Source organism: Aotus nancymaae, unplaced genomic scaffold, assembly GCF_030222135.1.
Source record: "Aotus nancymaae isolate 86718 unplaced genomic scaffold, 86718_ANA_hifiasm-v0.15.2.pri h1tg000040l, whole genome shotgun sequence".
Classification (NCBI taxonomy): domain Eukaryota; kingdom Metazoa; phylum Chordata; class Mammalia; order Primates; family Aotidae; genus Aotus; species Aotus nancymaae.
In genome coordinates, this window is record NW_026988454.1 from 42344600 (window position 1) to 42367223 (window position 22624).

General features: G+C 35.7%; 1 protein-coding gene across 1 annotated transcript in view; it reads right to left on the reverse strand.

Moving 5' to 3' along the window:
• Positions 1-375: 375 nt before the first annotated feature.
• The window catches only part of RNF217 (ring finger protein 217), a 122873-nt gene continuing 100624 nt past the window's right edge, over positions 376-22624 (reverse strand). The window contains exons 4-6 of the mRNA XM_012475704.3: positions 7208-7409; positions 2572-2643; positions 376-1234 (exon numbers count right to left, since the gene is read on the reverse strand). Coding sequence (XP_012331127.3) covers positions 1161-1234; positions 2572-2643; positions 7208-7409 — 348 coding nt within the window. The 3' untranslated portion in view covers positions 376-1160. The remainder of the gene's footprint in view (positions 1235-2571; positions 2644-7207; positions 7410-22624) is intronic.

Sequence of the window (22624 nt, forward strand, 5' to 3'; positions counted from 1 at the left end):
AGGAAATGAGAGAGAACAGGGTTAGGATATTAAATGATGTAAGACCTTGACCTAAAGCAGAATTATCTATAATTATAAGTTGGGTGAAAAATTAGCAGAATAGGATTTTTTTAAAAAGGCTTAAGCAGTTCTCTATAGCAAACTTGTTTTTTGGATTAAATAATCCCCATGTGAAGGATCTATCTACAGAGTGAAGCTATTCCAAAATACATTTTAAAAAGACTGAATATTCGGGTCTTGAGAATTTCCTAAAAGCAGCCAGTTTTGTCAGTTTACAAAGCTTAATACTCCTTGGGGTGACACTGCACAAATTTCTGTGTGTGTGTGTGACAAAAAGAAAGAGCAAGAAATAGAAAAGGTCAGCATCAAAATAGCCTGTTGTCTACATTGACTTTAATTCAATACATTGGCAAATTACGTCCCCAAAGGAACCATCATCTTTCAATAGGTCTATGAAAATGTGGAAAAATAGTGTAGCGGCATGGAACTGGATAAATACAAGGTTATTAGGCCTGGTTTTAATACATATTTATATACACACACATTCACACCCCTACACATATACACTTCAGTAACTTAGTATTCTTCTCATTAATTTAGTTTCATTCATTCCCTTTTGGACATTGAGACTTTTAGCAATTATAACATTTGATGGATAAAGGAATTATACTGCTTGGGCCACAGATTATAATAGGTGCATTCAGTGAACTCTTATCTTCTGAAAAGTGGCCTTGCTTGTTGGTACAGATGGGACTTCAGCTATTCACACCAAGTCTCCCAAGATGGCCTGGAAGGAGGTGCAGAGTTCAAAGATAGTCCAAGCAATTCTCAGAAGAGGCGTGCTCAGAAGAATTCTGAGGATAACTGTTCCTAAAGTATCTTCTTCTAAGAACCAAAAAGGGCAGAGTTATGATACAGATGTTTATAGTTTATGAAAGTGACCATTTTTTAAAAGCAGCAGCAATTTGTTTAGGGAAAGGACAGGATACCATGTTGGGAGTGCACCATAGCTAGAGGCATTGTGGCCCACGGAGACTCACTGGGAGATGAGATGGTAGAAGGTTCCTCTCAGTATTTTTCAAGATGTGACTCACAGATGGGTGTACCGTTCTATATCGCTCCTACCCAAACCAGCTTAGTTGGATGAAATCATCTGCATTTTACCAGTGCATACCTGTCCGTGATCGTTTCCTCTGTTTTTTACAAAGGCAATAGATAGGAAATACAAATAAACCTAGGGATAAAAAAGTTAAAGTTAGTTAGGATGAAGACATTTAGGTTTCCCTATTTTAAAATGTTCCCATTTATTTATTTGCAATGTATGAACATGAAAAGAGGAAGACATCAATGCTATGAAATGTAATTACTTCTACAAAATTCTTTAATATTTTTCTTTAATTCTTTAATTAATAATTCTTTAATATTTCTCTTTAGCTTTTCTCTCCTTTTAACACCCTCAGTGATACCAGTTTAAATTGGAATAATGATTTCTATCAAAATATCAAACCTTTGGTTTGAATCTTCTTTACTGTCCACAGTCGTATCATTTGCACACTATGACAGCCACACTTGTTTCAGGCAGTATAGCATATTATTTAACAACACAGGCTGTGGAGCCAAATGTTGGGTTTGAGTCTTGATTCTACCACTTATGTGGTCCTAATAAGGCTTTATTTCCTCAACTGTATAATACAGATAATAATATCTATTTCATAATGTCCTAACTCATATGCAAGAACTTAAATGCCAGATACTTTACAATTCTATCTGTCCTGCATATGTATTAATTGCTAAACACAAGTTGACATATGAAAATCATTTTAGTTAGCAAAAAAAAATAAAATTATTAAAGCAATAGTTCTCAATTTATGGCCCCTGAACCAGCTGCATGAGCATCACCTGGGAACTTTTTAAAAATAAAAATCCATGGACCTTTCTCCTATACTGAGTCAGAAACTGCAGATAGAAACCAGCAATCTGTGTTTTATCCAGCCCTCCAGGATATTCCTAAAGCATGCTACAGTCTGAAAACCACTGCTTTAAAATACATATTTTAATATACTTGCATAAATAAAACTATGCAAATCACTGCAAGGTTTTCTATTTGTCAGTGCTCAAGTGTATGTTGGGTATATGTTCCTGTGCACACTGACATTACCTGATTTTATCCATGGCATCTATTACTGGACCAAACCAAACACATAGGGTGAACCAGAACTTTTTTTCCTTGATGCTTCCACCTGAACTCAGAATTAGAAAATTTGGATTCTATTCCACTTGCCTCCTTCCCTAAGATACTAATTCTATTAATTTTGTATCATAAAAGGGTTAATAATGCTTTATAAGATACGTAACTCAGAGTGTTCATAGACTGAAAAATTCATACTAACACATCCTACAGGAAACACGCTCCTCTGATCTTTTAGAAGATATTCTGGTAATCTATCTAAAGGAGGCATACAATAGAAATTATGTCCACTTAATAATTGATTCACATTATTACATTTACACTCATATTCTCTCTGTGGCCCTCAGAAAATTCTAATCTCAGGTACATGAAGTGTTTCTTACCGATTACAACTGCTATGGCCCCTAGAGCCAATCCCAAAACCATAATTAGAGGTGCAATGAATAACTTTCCAGCTGGAAAACAAAAGGCAAAATAATTTCAGGAGTCTCAAAACTAACTTACCACATAATAACAGTGATGCTTTTTAAATATCGCAGTCTGCATTATTTTTTAAGTAGTCTGATTACACTTAAGGCTGTATATATCTAAGAAATGTATCAGGATTCGGTATAGAACAGATATACACATGTAAGTTTAGTAACTTCACCAAAGTCCTGAGCACACGCACCAAACATCTCATAAATCACTTATCCTTCCCAACCAAAAACATTCCAAAACATCTGGCTCACTGTATTCTACCAGGACAGTTCATCTTTGTGCTTTTCCTTAAGATCCTTTCCATTTTCAATGTTTGCAATGCTAAAAGATTAAGCGGTGCATTTTGAGTTGATAGGAGAAAATCTAGTTAGCTTACAACATGGAGAGCTGCTAGGCCCTACAGAGGGCTTCTGTTCAAGCCCACACCTAAAGAAGTGGTTTATTTACATCCTGGGTCCAAAGAAAACTAATAATATGAATGCCTACCAGACTGAACTACAAATGGGACATTTTAAGATGTTAGAGAAAACTACCAATATATATACAGTATGTTGAAAGATACTCAAGTGAATCATTTTAACAAATTGAAAAAGGAAGCACTTATAAAATAAGAAGGGTAAGTGCTGGTAAGGATGTCAAGTGGTATCAGCCAGCATTTTCTTTTCTAGATAAATCATTAAGCAGTGATGATAAACTCTTCTCATAAGTATACATGGCAGAGTCCACCATCACAATCCCACTGACTTTGAAAGACATAGCCACAAAAAAGAGCAATAATAAATAACATGTTGCTACTGTGTTGTAAACCTTAAGGATATAACACAGCTTCACAGCTGCACAACTCAAATGCAACAAGAGATGAGAAAAAGAAACTTTGCAGTAGACTCATGTTGCAATTTAAGAATGAAACAGCAACACCATTCTATAAATTAAGGACAGTAATTTAGAATAACCAGAAAAAAAAAGAAACATAATACAGCCATTTGTTGGAAGTCTGTCAAAACATATTAACTTTTTTATTCTTAAGGAATGATCTTTGCAACCAGATGACCACACAGGTATACAATACTGTTTTAAATTTCTAATTTAAAAACATCTCCATTCAATTAGCAGTATGTCTAGACGTGAGTTTTATTTATATTTTTCATCAACGACAGAATCCAAGTAAGTAATAAGTCCCACTGAACAATTACGTTTAGTGCACTCTTAAAGTGATGTTTAAGAGTTTAGGATATATAAGCACATGTATTTTAAAAGAATGTGTTTTTCTCCTTTGCACATAGATCAGTCTGTTCATTCATATTTCCTTTTTAAATAATTATCAGTACATTTTTCTAATACTAATAAAACATGACTACAAAGTAACAGCATTGATTTTCCTTTTCCTCTCAAACATCACAGAATTCAAGAAATCAGATAGGAAATAAACTTACTCCAATTATGTAATCCATGTTCAAAACATGTTTACATCTACTTTTGAAACCGTCTTAAGGGACTAAGCATACTATCCCTTATTCCTAAATTAGTAACATTGTTTTAAAACATTTTCAATTGCAAAAATAATATTCTATCGTATCCATGTATCATATTTTATTTCAATATTCCTATACTTTTTTGTTCCTTTTTTCCTATTTTAAATTATACTCGCACATCAACCATTTTCAGTCTATCTAGATTTTAATGTTTTAAAATGCGCTTCACATTAGTATCAAATTTCTTTGCAAAAGAATTGTACAGAATTTTGAATTCATTAAGTATGAAAGTGCAGTATTAAGTATTAACTTGATTAAACATCTGCTAATTAATGATTAGTTAGCATCTCATTTTGAGAATGCTGACTTACATTTCTGTGACAGCTAATAACACTGAATATTTTTGACCACATGTATTGGCTACTTGTATTTCTTCAATTCTGGCTCCAGGCTTATCATTGTTTTAAATTGAATATTCATTTTTGGAAAAGGCTCCATTGTTTTTGTTTATATAAATTAATTGTCATCTAGAAATCAATTGAAGACCTAGTCTTCAAGATTATATGACTTAAAACTTAGAATTTTTGTATGGCGTAATAAGAGAATTTAAAATTTCTCCTCGGCCACTTTTATGCCCAGTACCATTCCTTTAATAATCTACCCACACCCCACTGTGGAGATGCCCCTGTGTCAGACTAATCATCCCCAAATCTCTCTTCTCCCTTACAATATATGAACAGAACATCTGATCTCTAGCTGGGCACATGGTTACATGGAATGAAGACCATATTTCCCACCCTTCAGCTGTGAGAGAGATGAAGTCCCTTTCTCTGCCTCTGGCCAAGGACCACATGAGGCTGTATTCCAAGACTGAGGCAGCAAGTTAGGTTATATCACACAAGAACAGTGGGTAGGAGGGCTTTCCTATACTCCATCTTCTCTCTGAAATGGCGGGGAGTATGTAACTTTATAAATCACAAAATTACTTTTCCTGCTTTTTGTGAGGATGGGGGAGGTAGGACCACTTTACCTGTAGTTTTGGTCCAGTAACAGTTAGAGGCAGCTGTGCTTGGGATGGGGAAAATATGTGTGGATGAGAGTTTATCTTCAAGCCAGCTGCTCTCTACTTTGTCAGGTTTAACCTGATGTGATTTTATGTACACACATGCAAGTGCACCCACAAAAGACAGGCCAAAAAGGAGGTTGGGAGGTTGGGCCTTTAAGAGGTGATTAGGTCTTGAGGGCAGAGCCCTTATGAATGGATTAATACCACTACGATGGGAGTGTGTTGGTTATCAAGGGAGTGGGTTCCTGACAAAAGAGTAAGTTCAGCTCCCATCTTCTCTCTGTCTCCTGTGCTTGCCTGCCCTCCTGCCATGCAGCACAAAGGCCCTCACCAAATACAGCCACTGGGTCTTGGACTGCTCAGCCTCTAGAACCATGAGCAAAACAAATGTCTTCTCTATTTAAAATAAAGAATGGAAGTGAACACCCTGACATAATAAAATTAAAGGTGGCACTGAGGTAGAAAATAAAATAACAAAGCAGAAAATATAGTGGTTTTGTGTTTTAAAGTTGCTCTCTGCATAGATTTGCAAATAGGTTCTATCTCAAAACTTAATTTGCAATTAATTTTCTCATAGTATTAGAGGTTAAGGTTAGATTCCCTAGTTACTCCTCCAATACCTGTTTAATACTTTATATTGGTCATATAATTATAACCAATTATATAGTTATAACATCTACCATATTTGCAAATTAAGGAGTGGCACACAGTGGAAAATCGTTAAAAGCAGTCTTGACTATTGAATACTATTGGCTGTGGAAACTTATGTTCAATTAACCTCAGGAAGAATATTTTTATAAAGATCACATAGATTTTAGCAAATGATGACATTGTTTTCCATATGTGAAAGTGCATTTGAATATATATGTTCTATCTTTTACCTGATAGAAATCTATCACTAACATCAGCTTTGTTCTGATCAGCTATCATACGCTTCTAAGGAGGAAAATGGTTCACAACAGTCATGAAGTGACAAAGGGCTAAGGAGAGATATAAAGATTTTCCATTAAGTAACTGGGCAAAAGTAGGAAGGAAAAGGAAAACGTGGAAGATAATAAAAAGTATTGCCTACACATCAAAAACACTGCCAGAAAAGGAATTTTAACAGACATCTATGTGATGAAAAAGAGGAAGAAATCTCACATGGTTCCATTCCAGAGCAGAAGGGAATGGGATACATTCCAGAGAAGTAGAAGAAGAAACGTTTGGTCAAAGAACCCTGTATTACCCAAAGCCAGTGGCATTTGGCCAGAGCGATTTGTCTACGGGCAGCTGTCTGTGTTTCCATTTGCATATTTGTGTGCCAGTGTGGAAGTGGTTGTGTATAAACATGCTATGTGTTGTTGAGGAAGAGGGGGTAAAAAGTCAATCCACAAAAGCATTTTCACTTGGATAATTAAACTTGGGTTTGTATGCACTGAGGGCATTTGAGACTTAATTATATTAACTGCTACCTATTAATGATTAAAACAATGAAAATATATACAACTTATAAATTATATAGATATAATGGAACTCTATTACAAGGCTCTAAAAGGTGGATTTTCCCCTCACCTTCCTAGACCATGTTCCATGCTGTACTGTACTGCATGTCCTCCTTGAATGGTAGAAGATGTATAAGACCTGCTGCTGGATATTGTCCATTACAAAAATAAATGTGACATGTCCCTCTTGTCAAGTGGCTTATGACAGGGTTTCAGAAATTTAAGAGGCAAATAACTTCAGATTTCTGCATGTGATTAATAATTTGCTTTTTCAGACAAAGTCTACTTGCTCATTTAAGTAGTGTCCTGCTAACAAAATTTAAGTTTTAAATTTTAATCTTAAAGGGTGAGAGAATATCCTCCTCTGAATACTGGGCATGTGGCAAGTACTCTAAATTATCATGGCTGCACATTTCTTTTTTTTTTTTTGCCCCCCATCCCTGGCTGCACATTTCCAAGTTCTATTTTCATGACTTAATTCCCAGGGAAGATACACACAAGCATGTCAGAAACTCACCACAGACTGACCCTCGCACTAATCTCCTTAAATGAGGTCTCTCTGGGAGGTAGCGATATTTGCATCCAAATATACTGAGGTTTGACGTGTGGTCTCCAAAAAATCGGAGCTGGCGGTATCTCTCACCACATCGATAACAAAAATTAGTGTTACATTGTGAGCAGGTCATGTGGTCACATCCTTCAGTCCTCTGGATGTGGATCTGTATCAGCAAGAGAGGGAAAGAGAAGGAAAGGGTTAGTTGAGTTTTTAAAAAGTAAAACTGCAAATTTTAGGGAACAACACTTACGAGTTTTACCAAAATAAAAAGTCTCTCATAGCACTCCTGAGGCTGTGAATTTGCTTATGATCATACTCTCCAAGATTACATTTTTACCAAATACTTTCATGTGTGCAAAGCTTGATAATATTTCAGGTACTCAAGCTGTTGGCTTATCTTGACCAATATAAAAAAAAAACACATCCCAAGGAAGACACATTTATCTTTTCAGACATACACCTAACTCAATGGTTAGGAGAAAATTTTAAAGGCTTTTAAAGTATATTTTGTTTATGCTATGATCAGCAAGAATGAGCCAGCTTGGGGGAATAAGCAGAGATAAAAAGTATTCCTTAAAAGAAAGGCTTATATAAAAGTTTTTGTGAATAAATATAAAAAAGCAGAAGTCTCTATTTGTTGAAGGAAATGATAGCAGATATAAATATGTTTGCAATACCATTTTATTTTCCAGCTCTATATTATTCGTAAATGTGTTGTTTGTAGATTTGTTTGTATAATGCCATCTGTGCAACTAAGCACCTTTCTCTAGGGTTACAAAAGGTACATGTAAACACACTTTATCTATCATGTAACAAGGATTTCCTTTTTGGATAGTTCACCATATGTACAATGTGGTAGTCACTGCTTCAAGCACTGAGACCATGTTATAATTAAGATATTACTCTTTGAGATAAAACTGGACAGGCCGGGCGCGTTGGCTCACGCCTGTAATCCCAGCACTTTGGGAGGCCGAGGCGGGTGGATCACGAGGTCAAGAGATCGAGACCATCCTGGTCAACATGGTGAAACCCCGTCTCTACTAAAAATACAAAAAATTAGCTGGGCATGGTGGCGCATGCCTGTAATCCCAGCTACTCAGGAGGCTGAGGCAGGAGAATTGCCTCAACCCAGGAGGCGGAGGTTGCGGTGAGCCGAGATCGTGCCATTGCACTCCAGCCTGGGTAACAAAGAGCGAAACTTCGTCTCAAAAAAAAAAAAAAAAAAAAAAACTGGACACAACTCAGAATCCTCATGGAGATACTGTATATAAATTAGAGCCATCTGTATCTGTGCATACTTCACTGCATGAATAATCGTAAGACACCTTAACACAGTTTAACCTAACATTATTTAATCAAAAGAAATAATATTTTGGTTACATTGCTGATATGGTTCGGCTCTGTGTCCCCACCTAAATCTCACCTTGAATTGTAATAATCTCCACATGTCAAGGACGGGGCCAGGTGGAGGGAACTGGATCATGGGGGTGGTTTCTTCCATGCTATTCTTGTGATAATGAGTGAGTCTTACAAAATCTGATGGTTTTATAAACATCTGGCATTTCCCCCGCTGGCAGTCATTCTCTCTCCTGCCGCCCTGTGAAGATGTGCCTTCTGCTAGGATTCTAAGTTTCCTGAGGCCTCACCAGGCAGGCGGAACTGAGAGTCAATTAAACTCTTCTTTATAAATTACCCAGTCTTAGGTATTTCTTAATAGCAGCATGATAATGGACTAATACAATTGCCAAGCTTTCCTGTTACTAAAATAAGACCTCCTAAAAACAGTCTATTTCACTATGGCAGGGGTGTCCAATCTTTTGGCCACACTGAAAGAAGAACTGTCTTGGGCCACACATAAAATATGCTAACACTAATGATAGCCGATGAGGTAAAAAACAATTGCAAAAAAAAAATCTCACAATGTTTTAAGAAAGTTTACAAATTTGTGCTGGGCTGCATTCAAAGCTGCCCCGGGCAGCAAGTGGCCTGGGCAAGCTTGCACTTGGAGTAGGTACTTGGTCCATTCAAGTCACGTCTTCACTCATTCATACGTGAGTTCTTTGCTTAGAACTCATATTTAAAATGTTCCCGATATCATTTTGATTAGTGTAAGCTTCTATTCATTATGTTGTTTTGGGACTAGAGTGTCAGTGAATATTTTAATGCAATGGGAATTTTACAATTAACAAGGGTGTCAAATCCTTCAGTAGTTGTTTAACTCGTTAGTCAAGCCTTGGCCACAAGCCACAGCTTTACATATTTCATCTAAAATTATCCTTTCCCTCCCCTCATGCACTGTATTTATTTGAATTTCTGCAGTAGTATAGTTATAACTGCATTACAAATAATTGGTCAGTGATTATGAAGGTGGAAAAAAAATTATCCAGGAAAAAGAGAAGAGCTCTGTGAAAGGAGAAATGAAAAGGTTGAAAGATGAAAATTTTTCCTTACTTTAAATTATAACCTTGTTGTATAGGTCTTAGGAATAAAAATTTGAAGTTGCTAACTCCAAATTATGAGCAATGTTTCAGTTTTAGGGATTAAATAGCTAAAATGTAAAACTGAAATTTAAAGGAACAACATGAATTTCAAAAGAACTCATGAGGCTGCTTGTAAAATAATAATAGCTATTAATCATAGCAATCATAACATTTGTATTTAAAAAATAACACCTCTCTCTCTTTCCCCGCACCCCCCATCTTTTTTTCTTTCTATCTGTCTATCTTCTGTCTATCTACCTACCTAACTGGAGAGTTTCTTGGTGACTGTGACCATTTTGAAGAAGTAATAATTAAAGTAGAATGCAGCATATTACAGGCGGGCACTCATACATGGGGAAATGAAGGGACCAAGAAAGAAAAGCTTGCCAATTGGCTGGCAGGAGTTTAAGCATTCAAAATCGTTAGGTGAACTGGAGGTGAAATTTCCATTCGTTTTCAGTGGCTGACTGACAATTGGCAGGTAAGCGTCAGCCTTACAGGGAGGTTGGAAAGACCATGAGCTTTGACTTCACAAAGCCCTGTGTTTGAATTCTAGCTCCACTAGCTGTTTAAAAAGAAGTTACTTCACCTCTCCCAAGCCTCAAGTTAGATAATATTCCTTACTAAGCAGTGTAAAATGTGATAATCTATGCACAGGGCCTAACTCATTTTGGCACATATGGAGTCAGGTCAATATAAAGATGGTTCCCATCTATTTCTTCCCCTTTACCCACCTAAAAATGTCAGAAATCAAATACCTGTGTAATTTAACTGCAAGTTCCTGGATTGACGGGCAATCCAAGAATCTTCATATGGGCAACTCTTAGGCTGATGCTGGACTACAGCGTGCTTTCCTAGATAGGCAAGGGCTAATGTGTGATCAAGAGCATGTAAGCACCTGGGGTCAAGGGTTACCAACAAATCATGATTTGGGCAAGAAAAGCAAAACTCATGTTTCTTGCTATTGGTTGCCTTATTCTTTTTTAGTCATAGTGATTTTTTTTTCCCTTTTATGTGACAGACCAGTAGCAGCAGTTCCAGCTTTTGCCGGGCCTGTAAATTGTTTAATTTGAGGGCCTTCTTTAAGCAAAATAATGTAACTTACAAATAAAAATTAGATACAAGGTCTAAAAAGGGGCCTGTGCAGGTGAAGGTCTCTGAAGCTTAAACCCTTTAGCTTTCTGTAAGTCCTCCCCTAGTCTAGCACTTACCCTCTGTTGTTCATGTTTATCAATGGTTACTGTAGCCATAGCCATTTAGCACAGTAAAAGGCATTAGGAATACCACAGGCCAACAGCCTTACTGGACCTTCGAATTGCTTCTGGTCCTTATTTAAACCACATGCTTGAAGACAACTCCTGAAAACCCAAAACACTGTACACTCAACTTTTTGACTGTATATTGTGTTTGATCTTAAAATGGAGATAATACAACTTAACAAACTTCCTGATTTGACACTGATAGTAGTGTCCTGGGTAATCTACCAAGGAGACAGGGCTAATTTTTGTTTAGAGCCTATTACGTGCCAAGCATTGTACACAGATTAGCACTTTTAAGTCTTAAAACCGCACCATGAAATTGGCATTCTTTTTCATAACCAGAGCTCAGAAAAGTAAACTGCCTGAGTGATAATCCTAGTGAGTGAGAAAGGATTTGGAATTCATTTGTTTCTTTATTATGCGAAGCAGCCTCTTATCACGAACTTAAAAGGTAATACCACAAGATCAATCATATTATTTGTCAGCCAGTCAACCATGTCAGCTCTCCCTCCACAAGGCATATCTGTGTCTTCTTGTTTCTGTCATTCTACCAGCCAATTCACATTCTTTTTTTTTTTAATTGTACTTTAGGTTCTAGGGTACATGTGCAGATCATGCAGGATTGTTGCATAGGTACATACATGACAATGTGGTTTGCTGCCTCCATCCCCCTGTCACCCCTATCTGGCATTTCTCCCCATGTTATCCCTCCCCAACCTCTCCACCCTCTGCTGTCCCTCCCCTAGCCCCTAGACAGACCCCAGTGTGTGAGGCTCCTCTCCCTGTGTCCATGTGTTCTCGTTCAACACTCGCCTATGAGTGAGAACATGAGGTGTTTGATTTTCTGTTCTTGTGTCAGTTTGCTGAGAATGATGGTTTCCAGATTCATCCACGTCCCTACAAATGACATCACAACTTTTCCTGACAGAAAACTTGTTCTAATAAGTTTTGCCTCAAAATTTCACAAGTGATTTTCACTGTCATTTTATATCTGTTTGTAATATTGCTTCATTGGGTTCTAAAATCTTTATGTGGCCTATTTATTATTTCATTTAAATAATTAAGATAGCAATTTCTAGCCTTTCTCTTTTTAACAGTCTTTCTTATTAGTATCATTGTATTTCAAATGCAGCAGGCAACTAAAATCCTGTTGGTCAAATAGTATTTCTATATAGGAAGTGATACAATTGCAAGCTCTATAGCAACCCTGTACATTTTGGGATTATATGGCTCTATAGATTAATTTGAGTATTTTATACACATAATCATGAAAAAATTGTTTCATTATTTACCAATTGTCAAGTACACAGTGCTGCCTTTAATATTATTATGAATGTCTTGATTACATATGAATATTTTATTATTTGATATGAATAGAGAAATAAACTAACAAAAAGAAAGTTAATCTGCAACAGGAGACATTATTTTTTACATTTGCTAAGCAAGTTTTAATTTTGAACTTAAATAATCAAGGGATAATACATTTCTTATGTTAATGAATTTCCCCGAGTGCATCTTTATCAGTCTCACTTTAATAGTGGCATTTTTGTTTTTAAAACATAAAGCCTTAAAACATGGGTTTAAATTTTACAGAAAGTTCATTTTGTTCTCAATGAAGGTGATTTTATTTGTTATTATAGTTTCAAAAATATTCATTGGTTTAACTCTGCTAAAAAATAAACTAATTGCCCAAGTGGCCACAATTTAGTATCAAATTTTCTTTCTACTTAAATTCTCTTTTTACTTAAATAGAGAAAGACTAGGTAATCCTAATCCATTAGATGAAATTGATGACTCATAAACCACAAATGACATTTGATTTGTTAGTACTCATAGTTTCTTCTGTCTATAAGAAATAAGGACTGACATTTATGGAATTGAATATATAGGCACCAAACATTACTTATATCTTTCTATACTTATGGTCATAAGATGAAATGTTGAGAATAAGCTAGACAGTCCCTTATAAGAGTTTGATACTAAGTCCACGTTGTAGTAGATGGAAATGACACAAGGAACCATTTCTGTGTGTAGGATAGTCTTCATAGGACAGATTAAGACCTGTAATAAGAGATTAATCATTATATATATATATTTAACATATATATATTAGACATATATATATATGTATATTACACATATATACTGGCAGATGCTCCAAGTTGAAAATATCATAGGTTGAAAATGGGCAATTTGTAGACATAGGATATGAAAATACAAAACACAATATCCAAAAAATGCTGGCGACTCAGTCCACTGTGAGTATCAGTTATTCGCCCTCATGATGGCATGAGATTGCGAGCTGTGGCTCACTGCCACTGCCCAGCTTACTCAGAGCCTGGGAGACGATCAAAATTCAAAATTCAAAGTATGGTTTCTACCAAATGCGTGTGACTTTCACATCACGGAAAAGTTGAAAAATGATAAGAAAAGTCAAAATCATGTCAGCCCATCTTAACTTGGGAACCATCTGCATGAATAAAATAAACTAGTACCTATCCTCCTCAAGTTGTTTACATTTAGTTCAATAAAATGCCCACAAAGTATCTAAAAAAGATAGAACTGGAATTTGGCCTGTTATTTTCAAATAAGGTTCTCCCTAATCATAAAGTAGAAGAATAACAATAAATGAACTGCTGAACATACAATGTTTTGACTAAATCACTACACATCTGCCCACAAGTATTTGTCTCCAGTTTCACCAAGAAATGAAGGCTTATGTTATTGTTTAAGCACCATTTGATAACTGAATTGACTGTTATGTATTATTGCCTCCAACAAATATTTTACTCTAGATAGAATCCTAACCTCTAATTCATTTTTGAAAGTATTTTTATATATGTCTTTCCCTCGATGACTTTTGATATCTGGAAGAATTAAGTAGAAACAAAAGTTACAAGGAAAGCTTTTAAAAAAAAATCCCCTGAAACTCAAACAAACCCCATCAAAAAGTTAAAGGACATGAATAGACATTTCTCAAAAGAAAATGTACCAACAATCAACAAACACACAAAAAAATGCTCAACATTACTAATCATCAGGGAAATGCAAATTAAAACCACAATGAGATACCACCTTACTCCTTCCAAGAATGGCCATAATTAATAAGTCAAAACACAACAGATGTTGGTGTGAATGTGGGGAAAAGATAACACTTTTATGTTTGTGGAACTGCAAATTAGTACAATCACTATGGAAAACAGATTCCTTAAAGAACCAAAAGTAAAATATCATTTGATCCAGCAATCCCACTGCTGGGTATCTACCCAAAAGAAAAGAAATCATTATATGAAAAATACATGTGCACACACACATTTATAGTAGCAAGATTAACAACTGCAAGAACCAACCTAAATGCCCATCAACCAATGAGTGGATAAAGAAAACATGGTATACATACACCATGGAATACTACTCAGGAGCATAAAAGAAATGAAATAATGTCTTTTGCAGCAACTTGATGGAGCTGGAGGCCATTACTTTAAGTGAAGTAACTCAGGAATGGAAAACCAAATGCCGTATGGTCTCAATGATAAGTGGGAACTAAGCTATGAGGATGCAAAGGTATAAAAATGGTCTCCTGAAGTTTGGGGACTCGGGGTCGGGGTTAAGAGTAGAAAGGGAGTGAGGGATAAAAGACTATATACTGGGTACAGTGTATACTGCTTGGATAATAGAGGCACTAAAATCTCAGAAATCACCACTAAAGAATTTACCAGTGTAACCAAAAACCACCTGTACCTCCAAAACCATTGAAATAAAAAAAATCCCGAGATGCCACGCCTGTCAGAATAGATACAATTAAAAAGTCAGAAAAACAACAGATGTTGTGAGACTGCAGGGAAAAGGGAAGCTTAAACATTGTTGTTGGGAATGTGGATTAGTTCAGTCACTGTGGAGAGCAGTTTGGAAATTTCTCAAAGAACTCAGAACTACAGTTCGACCCCGGAAGTCTTATCACTGGTATACACTCAAAAGAAAAGAATCAGTTTATGAAAAATATGCACTTGCATGTTCACTGCAGCACTATTCACAACAGCAAACAAATGGAATCAATTTAGGTGCCCATCAACAGTGGATGGGATAAAGAAAATGTGGTATATACAGACCATGGAATACTACTGAGCCACAAAAAAGAATGAAATCACATCCTTTGCAGCAATATGAATGCAGCTAGAGTCAAGTAAGTAAAATGAATCCTCAACTGCCATGTCAGGGAGCTAATAGACAATATCAAGGACTAGGCATAAAAGACTACTATTTAGAGGTAATTATCACATGTAAAACTCCGAATGAACAAGAATCAGTTGCTTCTATCACAGTAGACTATGTTGCAAAAATAATTAAGATGCTGATTTCAAAATTATTTGGTGTCTCCTGCTATAATGTTAGCTTTTTAAGGCCATTAACTCTGATAACATTAATTATCTTCAAGGTACTGGTTTCTTTTTGTTACAGAAAATTTCATATGTTTCGAGTTGTCTTATGATTAATTTATATTGACAATAATTCCTTAAAGTGCAGTATACTGTCCAAATCTTATTCCTCAGGGTAGAGCCGTACAATAAATTAGCCTAATTTCCTTCCTTCTTCTTTTCCACACCACTTCCCTTGATCCCACCGCCCCATGTTCTTAGAAATCTTCAGATGCCAGTTTTCCCCTCCGTCCGCTTCCTCTTCACCTGTCCTTTCTGTGATTATAAATCCCACCCTACTGACTCCTTCCTTTCATTCCACCTGATCCTTTAGCCAATGATTACCCTCACCCTTTCATTTTTACAAAGAATACTCCACTCACTGTTCTCATTTGCATCTCAATTCCTCCTAAACTGACTGCAATCTCATGGTCCTGAAACATCTAGCTGTCTTTCGTTCATTTGTTCATTCAACAAACGATTATTTGTTCATTGATAAAATATGACATGGCTCCTGTCTTTAAAGAGTTTATACATGTAGACAGACACTAACCAATTGTATAAACAAACATGCATAAGCTTTGCCAAATGCATGGAAAATATTTTCTCATTGATAAAGTCTGACATAACTCTTTCTCTTAAGAAGCTTATAGGTGTAGACAGATAGTAATCAATTATATTAACAAATATATATTCATAAGCTATGCCAAATGCTATGAAGGAAAAGTAGAAAACATGAAGACAATACAACAGACGAGCTTGATCTGGTGTAATAAGGGTCAGAGGAGGTTTCTCTAAGAAAATGACATTTGATCTAAGAAATGAAGGACAAGTAGCAGTTCACCAGTTAAAGGGGACTTAAAGGTAGGGAGCAAATGCTAAATACAGCATATTTATGGCATGTATCTACTAATGGAGAAGCACCCTGCATCAGCCCTGTTGCAGCATTTCTCACTCTACATTTTAAAACTCATCAATTACCTGTATCCCTCCATTCAAACTCTCTACTGTCCTAGTTTATAAAATCTGCAAGGGCCCAGATAATGTACTTCTTTTTCATTATCTCACTAAGGGGGCTTGCACAGTCCCAACAGACAGCATGTCCTTGATAAATACTTTTTTAAAAAACACATGAATATTATCCATGACCCCCTAACTGCCAAATATAATGAACAGGTTTTAAATTTTTATCTTATTGTGTCTCTGTGTCATTTAATCAGTTGCTCAGTACCTCCTTCCTGACCTTTGATATACTCTTGCTTCAGTGACATCTTTTTTCCAGATTCTCCTCTCCTCTTTCTGAGGTTCCTATTCCTTCACCAAGCCCTTAATTCCACCCATGACTCACCACTTTGCGTTTGCTCCTTGGGTGATCTCTTCCACATTCAAATGGTTTCAACTTTATTCCAATAAAGGTGGATCTTTACTTCTGTGAAGACCTGGCTCCTGAGCTTCCGACTCACATAGCAACTGTTTACTGGTCAGATACACCTATATGCCTTACAGCCATTTCAAAGTCAAGTGAACAAAACCAAGCTCATCGTCATTTTATGGCTCACCACTGCAACAAAAAATAAATAAATCTAACTCTGTCTCCATTATTTTATTTTAGTTTATAGTATCACCATCCATTTAGACACCATACTAAGTATCTGGTGGTTATCCTGTTTTTACTTCCCACATTCAAACCTCCACCAAGGTCAGGTAGTTTTAGCCCCACAATATTTATCTAATTCTTTTCTCCTCCAGCCCTTTGACAATTAGCCTAGCTCATACAGTCATTATTTTCTTTTAGATGTCTACAACTACCACAATAAAATCAACAAGCAGCCAACCTAAAGTATAAATCTGATACTATTCTTACTTGCATCTCAATTCCTCCTAAACTGACTGCAATCCCACGTTCCTGAAACATCTACCTGTCTTTCATTCATTCAACAAATAATTATTTGTTCACTGATAATATATGACACGGCTCCTGTCTTTAAAGAGCTTATACATGTAGACAGACATTAACCAATTGTATAAACAAATACATATGCATAAGCTATGCCAAATGCATGAAAAAATATTTTCTCATTGATAAATGATACCACTACTCTCCTGCTTGTGTCTTTCAATGGCCCCTATAGTCTGGAGGATAAAACCCAACTATCTCAATGTTGTCTGCAAAGTCCCAGCTCTTGTTTGCTTCTCCAGCCCTACCTTTCACCACTTCCTTCCATAAACCATATGCTAAGTGAACCACAAAATGCTTGTGGTTTTCGTGTACATCAAACACTTCCTGGCTCTGTGCCTTTGCAGTTTTAATTGTAATCTCGCTCTTCTGGATGCCTTTCATCATGCCATAATCCATCCTACAATCCTCAACAACTCAGCTCCCTCGGATTCCTCAAGATGGTGATAAGTCCTTTCGTCATGAACCCTCATATTATACTCGCTGCAACATTCCACTGAAGTGCAATACTGTTTGTCATTGTCAGCCTAGGGACCATGTCTCTCCTTCTGCAAGTTCCAGGAGAAAAAGCACCACATCCTACAGTGCACACAACAAATTCTCATTAAAAGTCCATATAAGGTAGAATGCAAAAGTTCATTCATTTATTCAGCCATTATCTATTATTTAGTGCTATCCAAAGCCTGGCAGCAGCTCTAAATACTAGAGGAAACTCAGAGAAGAAAATAGATCAAATCCCTGCTCTCATGGCTGCAAAACATGTTCATTATTTTAAGCAGTGATAAGTAATATCATACTATGGAGAAAACATAAGGCATATGGGAGGGGATAGAACCTACTGATGTAGGGGAGGATGGTTTGAAATTATACGTAAAGTGACCATTTGAAGTTTTACTGAGAAGCTGAATTTTCCTCAAAAACATGTAAGAAGTGAGAGAGCTGGCCGTGCACACATCTGTGGCAAGAACATTCCAGACACAGAGACACGGCAAGTGTGGAGACCCAGAAAAGGGAGAATACCTGCTGTTTGGAAGTATAGCCAGCAGTGCAATGTGACTGTAGCAGGGTGAAGGAAGTAAAGATGAGGCAAGAGGAGTCACAAAATGGGGACATGTCCAGAGGGTGACAGATTATATGGTTGTCACAGGACTAACTTTTGCTCTGTGTGAGACAGGAACCACAGACAGCTTTGAGCAGAGTGATGTAATCTGTGTATGTTTAATAGCATCATTCTAGCTGCTGGGTTAAGAACACTGTGAAGAGTGAATGAGAAACCAGTTAGGAGGTTATCATACAAATCCTGGAGAGGGAAAGATGATGAAGGCTTGTCCCAGGTTAGTGATAGTGGGGGTGCTGAGATGTGGTCAGATTCTAAATCTATTTTAGTGGCACAATCTACAAAATTTAATGACTCACTGGACATGGGAAGTGAAAGAAGCAGAGTCTGGGATAACCTAAAGTTCTTGGCCTGAGCAGCTGGAAGACTGGAGTAGCCATTTACTGAGATGGAGAAGTTATGAGAAGAACCATTTTGGGGAGAAGAGAACACATGGCATTGAAGAAGTCTATTAGAGCAGGTTGAAGATGTTGAGTAGGTATTTGGATATACAGCTTTTCACACCGTTCCCCAAACCTTTCTGATCTGCCTACCCACTGAGCCAACAGCAAAATGTGTGCCCTCTTTTTAATTTCATGTGCAGTTTGCTGTAGAAAGAGAAAGCAACTCCTAAAACCTGAAAGGAAATGAAAATGGAAACTAATGAATTACATAAGAAAGCTTTAGATCCTTTAGCAAAAATGTCTCCACCAGCACCCACATGGAAAATGGGCAGCTTTTTACTCAATTTCGTGTGTACATAGATCACTGGATTTCATCCTTCACAGAAGCCCTCATCATCTATAACAGAGCTCTCAACCGGTGCTCTTAGGCCCCAGGAGACGCTTCAGAATTTAGTTGCTGTTGTTGGGATGTCTGGTTGTCACAAAGATAGTGAAGCTGGCATTTATGGATGTCCTGCAATGCTTGAAATATCCTGCACAATAAAGAATTGAGCTTTTCTCATGTAATTTTTAAAGGTATCGGACATTCGTATTGGTAAAAATCTGTTTCAAATATCTTAACTTAGATCCAAACTCTATTTTATATATAAACACAAAATAACATTTACATGGTTTTAATATGTGAACTTTTTAGTTATAGAACTACTGTGTAAATTGATGAGACTGCTTGTATTTAGAATGTAATTCTATTTTATATATAAGCCCAAAATATGTTTGCATGGTTTTAATGTACACTGAATTTTCTAGTACCATAACTATATATATATATATACACACACATACACACAAATACATATATGTATATACATACAAGTCTAGATGGCATGCAATTATATATAATATATAAATAATACATACACACATATTTATTTTGTCCTCATTTAAAAATATTAAATATAAAGGATAGATATTGATAACATTCAAATTTTACTTCAAGGTTTGTTAAATCTAAACACATGCACAAATTTGACTGCTTCATTATTTCTTCATTTTTGGTACCATAAAATGTCATGGTACCTGAGTATTTACATGTTAAAATATGCATTATTTCATTATCATATTTTCGCTTATTTCTATTTTATAACTAAGACAACATATTGAATTTTAAAATAAAATATCATAGCTAGTCACATTATATATATTTAATCTCAGGATAGTAAATAAGTACTAACATTATTTGTCATAAAAATAGAGCATTGGATACAATGCAGTTAATAGCCTAGAAAGTACATGCCATCAAACAATCATGCTTCTAACAACTAAGGTCTAGAGTCTGGCATACCACAAAAATAGTGCCAGTGATAACCCCTACTCCAGATTTAGTGATTTCATGCAATCTGGAGAGTTAAAAATGGTTTATCAGTAGTTAAAGGGAAACTATTTTATCCTGAATGGGCACTATTTTAAAGTAGTCATCAGCCTCTGCATGTGCCTTTGTGGTGATATAAGAAGTACTAAGGAATTGTGGGATATCTATAAGATACAACATTATGACTTCTCATTTTTATTTCAGTGACTGCAGTTACGTAGCCACAGATATAAGAGACCACAAAAGTGGCTTTTGTGTTGATCTTATGTGAACAGGGGAAAATTAGTCATTTTCTTTGAATCAGCAAATTCTTGTTCAAAGCATTCTATTGCAGGATTTAAGAGAATAAAATATTTAAAGAGAAATACCATGACAAGTAAATCCCTCTAACTCCAAATTCATAATAAGTTATGAATAAATACAATTCACTTTTTTCTTCTTGCTTTTTTGGTTATGACTTAAACTCTCTGGAACTGGTTCCGCATCTTGAAATGGGAGTAATTACCCCTTGTTTATAACTTTATTTTGAGAATTGAGACAACAAATGTAACTTACACACTACCAGGCCTGTTAAAATCATTGCGTAACACCTTAAAGTTTTGTGAAATCACTTAATGATGAAGATCTGAATGGTACACTGACAGAAGAATCTTAGTATCACATCTGAAGTTTGGATGAGACAATGTTTTTCCAGTAACTACAAAGGAGACTGACCATGTAATAAATGTCAGAACACGTTGGTGTTATTACTGTGCTAACACCACAAACAAAGAGCACTGGACAAAGGCACTTTGTATAGAGATGACATATCAGAATCCAGAAATGACTATTCACATTTGGTGTTTCTTTCAAAAACAGAAAAGTGACTTCTTGTCATTTAGAAATAATGAATATGTTGACCCTAGAATAAAATAAATTATAATTTAGTGTATGTATGTGGCAGTGTTTATTAACTGTGCTTGTTTTTATAATGTATAATTCTGTTTGTTATTTTTAGCTTGCATCTCACTTTCAATTTTTGACTTAGAAATTTTTTTGCTTAACTCAGACTTTAGTATCTAATCTGTGCTATAAAGCAGTCTAAAATGAATTTTTGCATGACATTGAACAAATACTCTAATACCTCCAACAAAATTTAGATTGCCTACTTGCTTTAAATTTAATCTTCAAACTATTATGAACCAGATTTTAATAACTAAGTCTAGACTTATTTCTTGTGATAACTAACATAACTAAAGAAGAAGTTTCAAAATTAGCACATATTTCCTGTAGGCTAAGAATTTACATTAAGTAGAAAACTCATTGTTAAGATAAAAAATGGTGTTTCATAAGTGACTGAAAAATACTTTGCATTAAGAAGCAATGAAGTAATGGCTCACGCCTGTAATCCCAGCAGTTTGGGAGGCTGAGGCGGGAGGATCACCTGAGGTCAGGAGTTTGAGACCAGCCTGGCCAACATTGTGAAACACCATCTCTGCTAAAAATACAAAAATTAGCCGGGCATGGTGGTGGGCACCTATAATCCCAGCTACTCGGGAGACTGATGCAGGTGAACCACTTAAGCCTGGGAGCCGAAATTGCACCATTGCACTCCATCCTGGGTGACAAGGGCGAGACTCAATCTCAAAAAAACAAAAAAAGAAATAACTAGATTCAAATAAAAATGGCTAAGTAAAGTTGATCTTAACGTGGTGGTGTTATGTTTTCATAAAAGTATTCTATAAATAAATTCTAGATGTTTGTATATTTTTATTTTACTATAAAAATCATCCTTGTAAATAAGTACCCTGATCACAAGGAAAAAAACTTTAAATGTTCATCCTTATTATATGCCAAAATACAATTATAAATAAAAATTTTGATTTCTAAGCACAAGTCAAATCTCTTCATAATACTATACCAGGTATTAAATTGGTCTATCCATTTGAGGAAAAGGTAAGAACTCACTAAGAGAGAAGTAATGTTTATAAGCAAATAAAATAAAATTTTGTTTCATTTAGGATACTAATTAAAATAATGAATTAATAGATTATCAAACCTCGCTTAGATTAGCAAATTTTACAGAGGTATAGTCATTTAAAACTCATCAGTGTAAGTACAGAATTTTCTTTAAAAATTAGCAGCAAGAAAAGAGATAAATATTACTAAATAACATTTAGTATCATAATTTAATATATAATTTAGAGATAAATTACAAATCAATTGATAAGGGGAAAATCATCTCATAAACACAATTGGTTAGATGGCTTCAATTTGGAAAAAATATTAGTTCAGGTATCCAATGCATAATAACCTAAAATAAATTATGGTTGGATTAAAGAGTTGAAATATTAAAAAATCAAATAGTTAAAAGAAAAAAAGAAAATTGAACTTTTAATAAAACTTCTGGATAACAAAT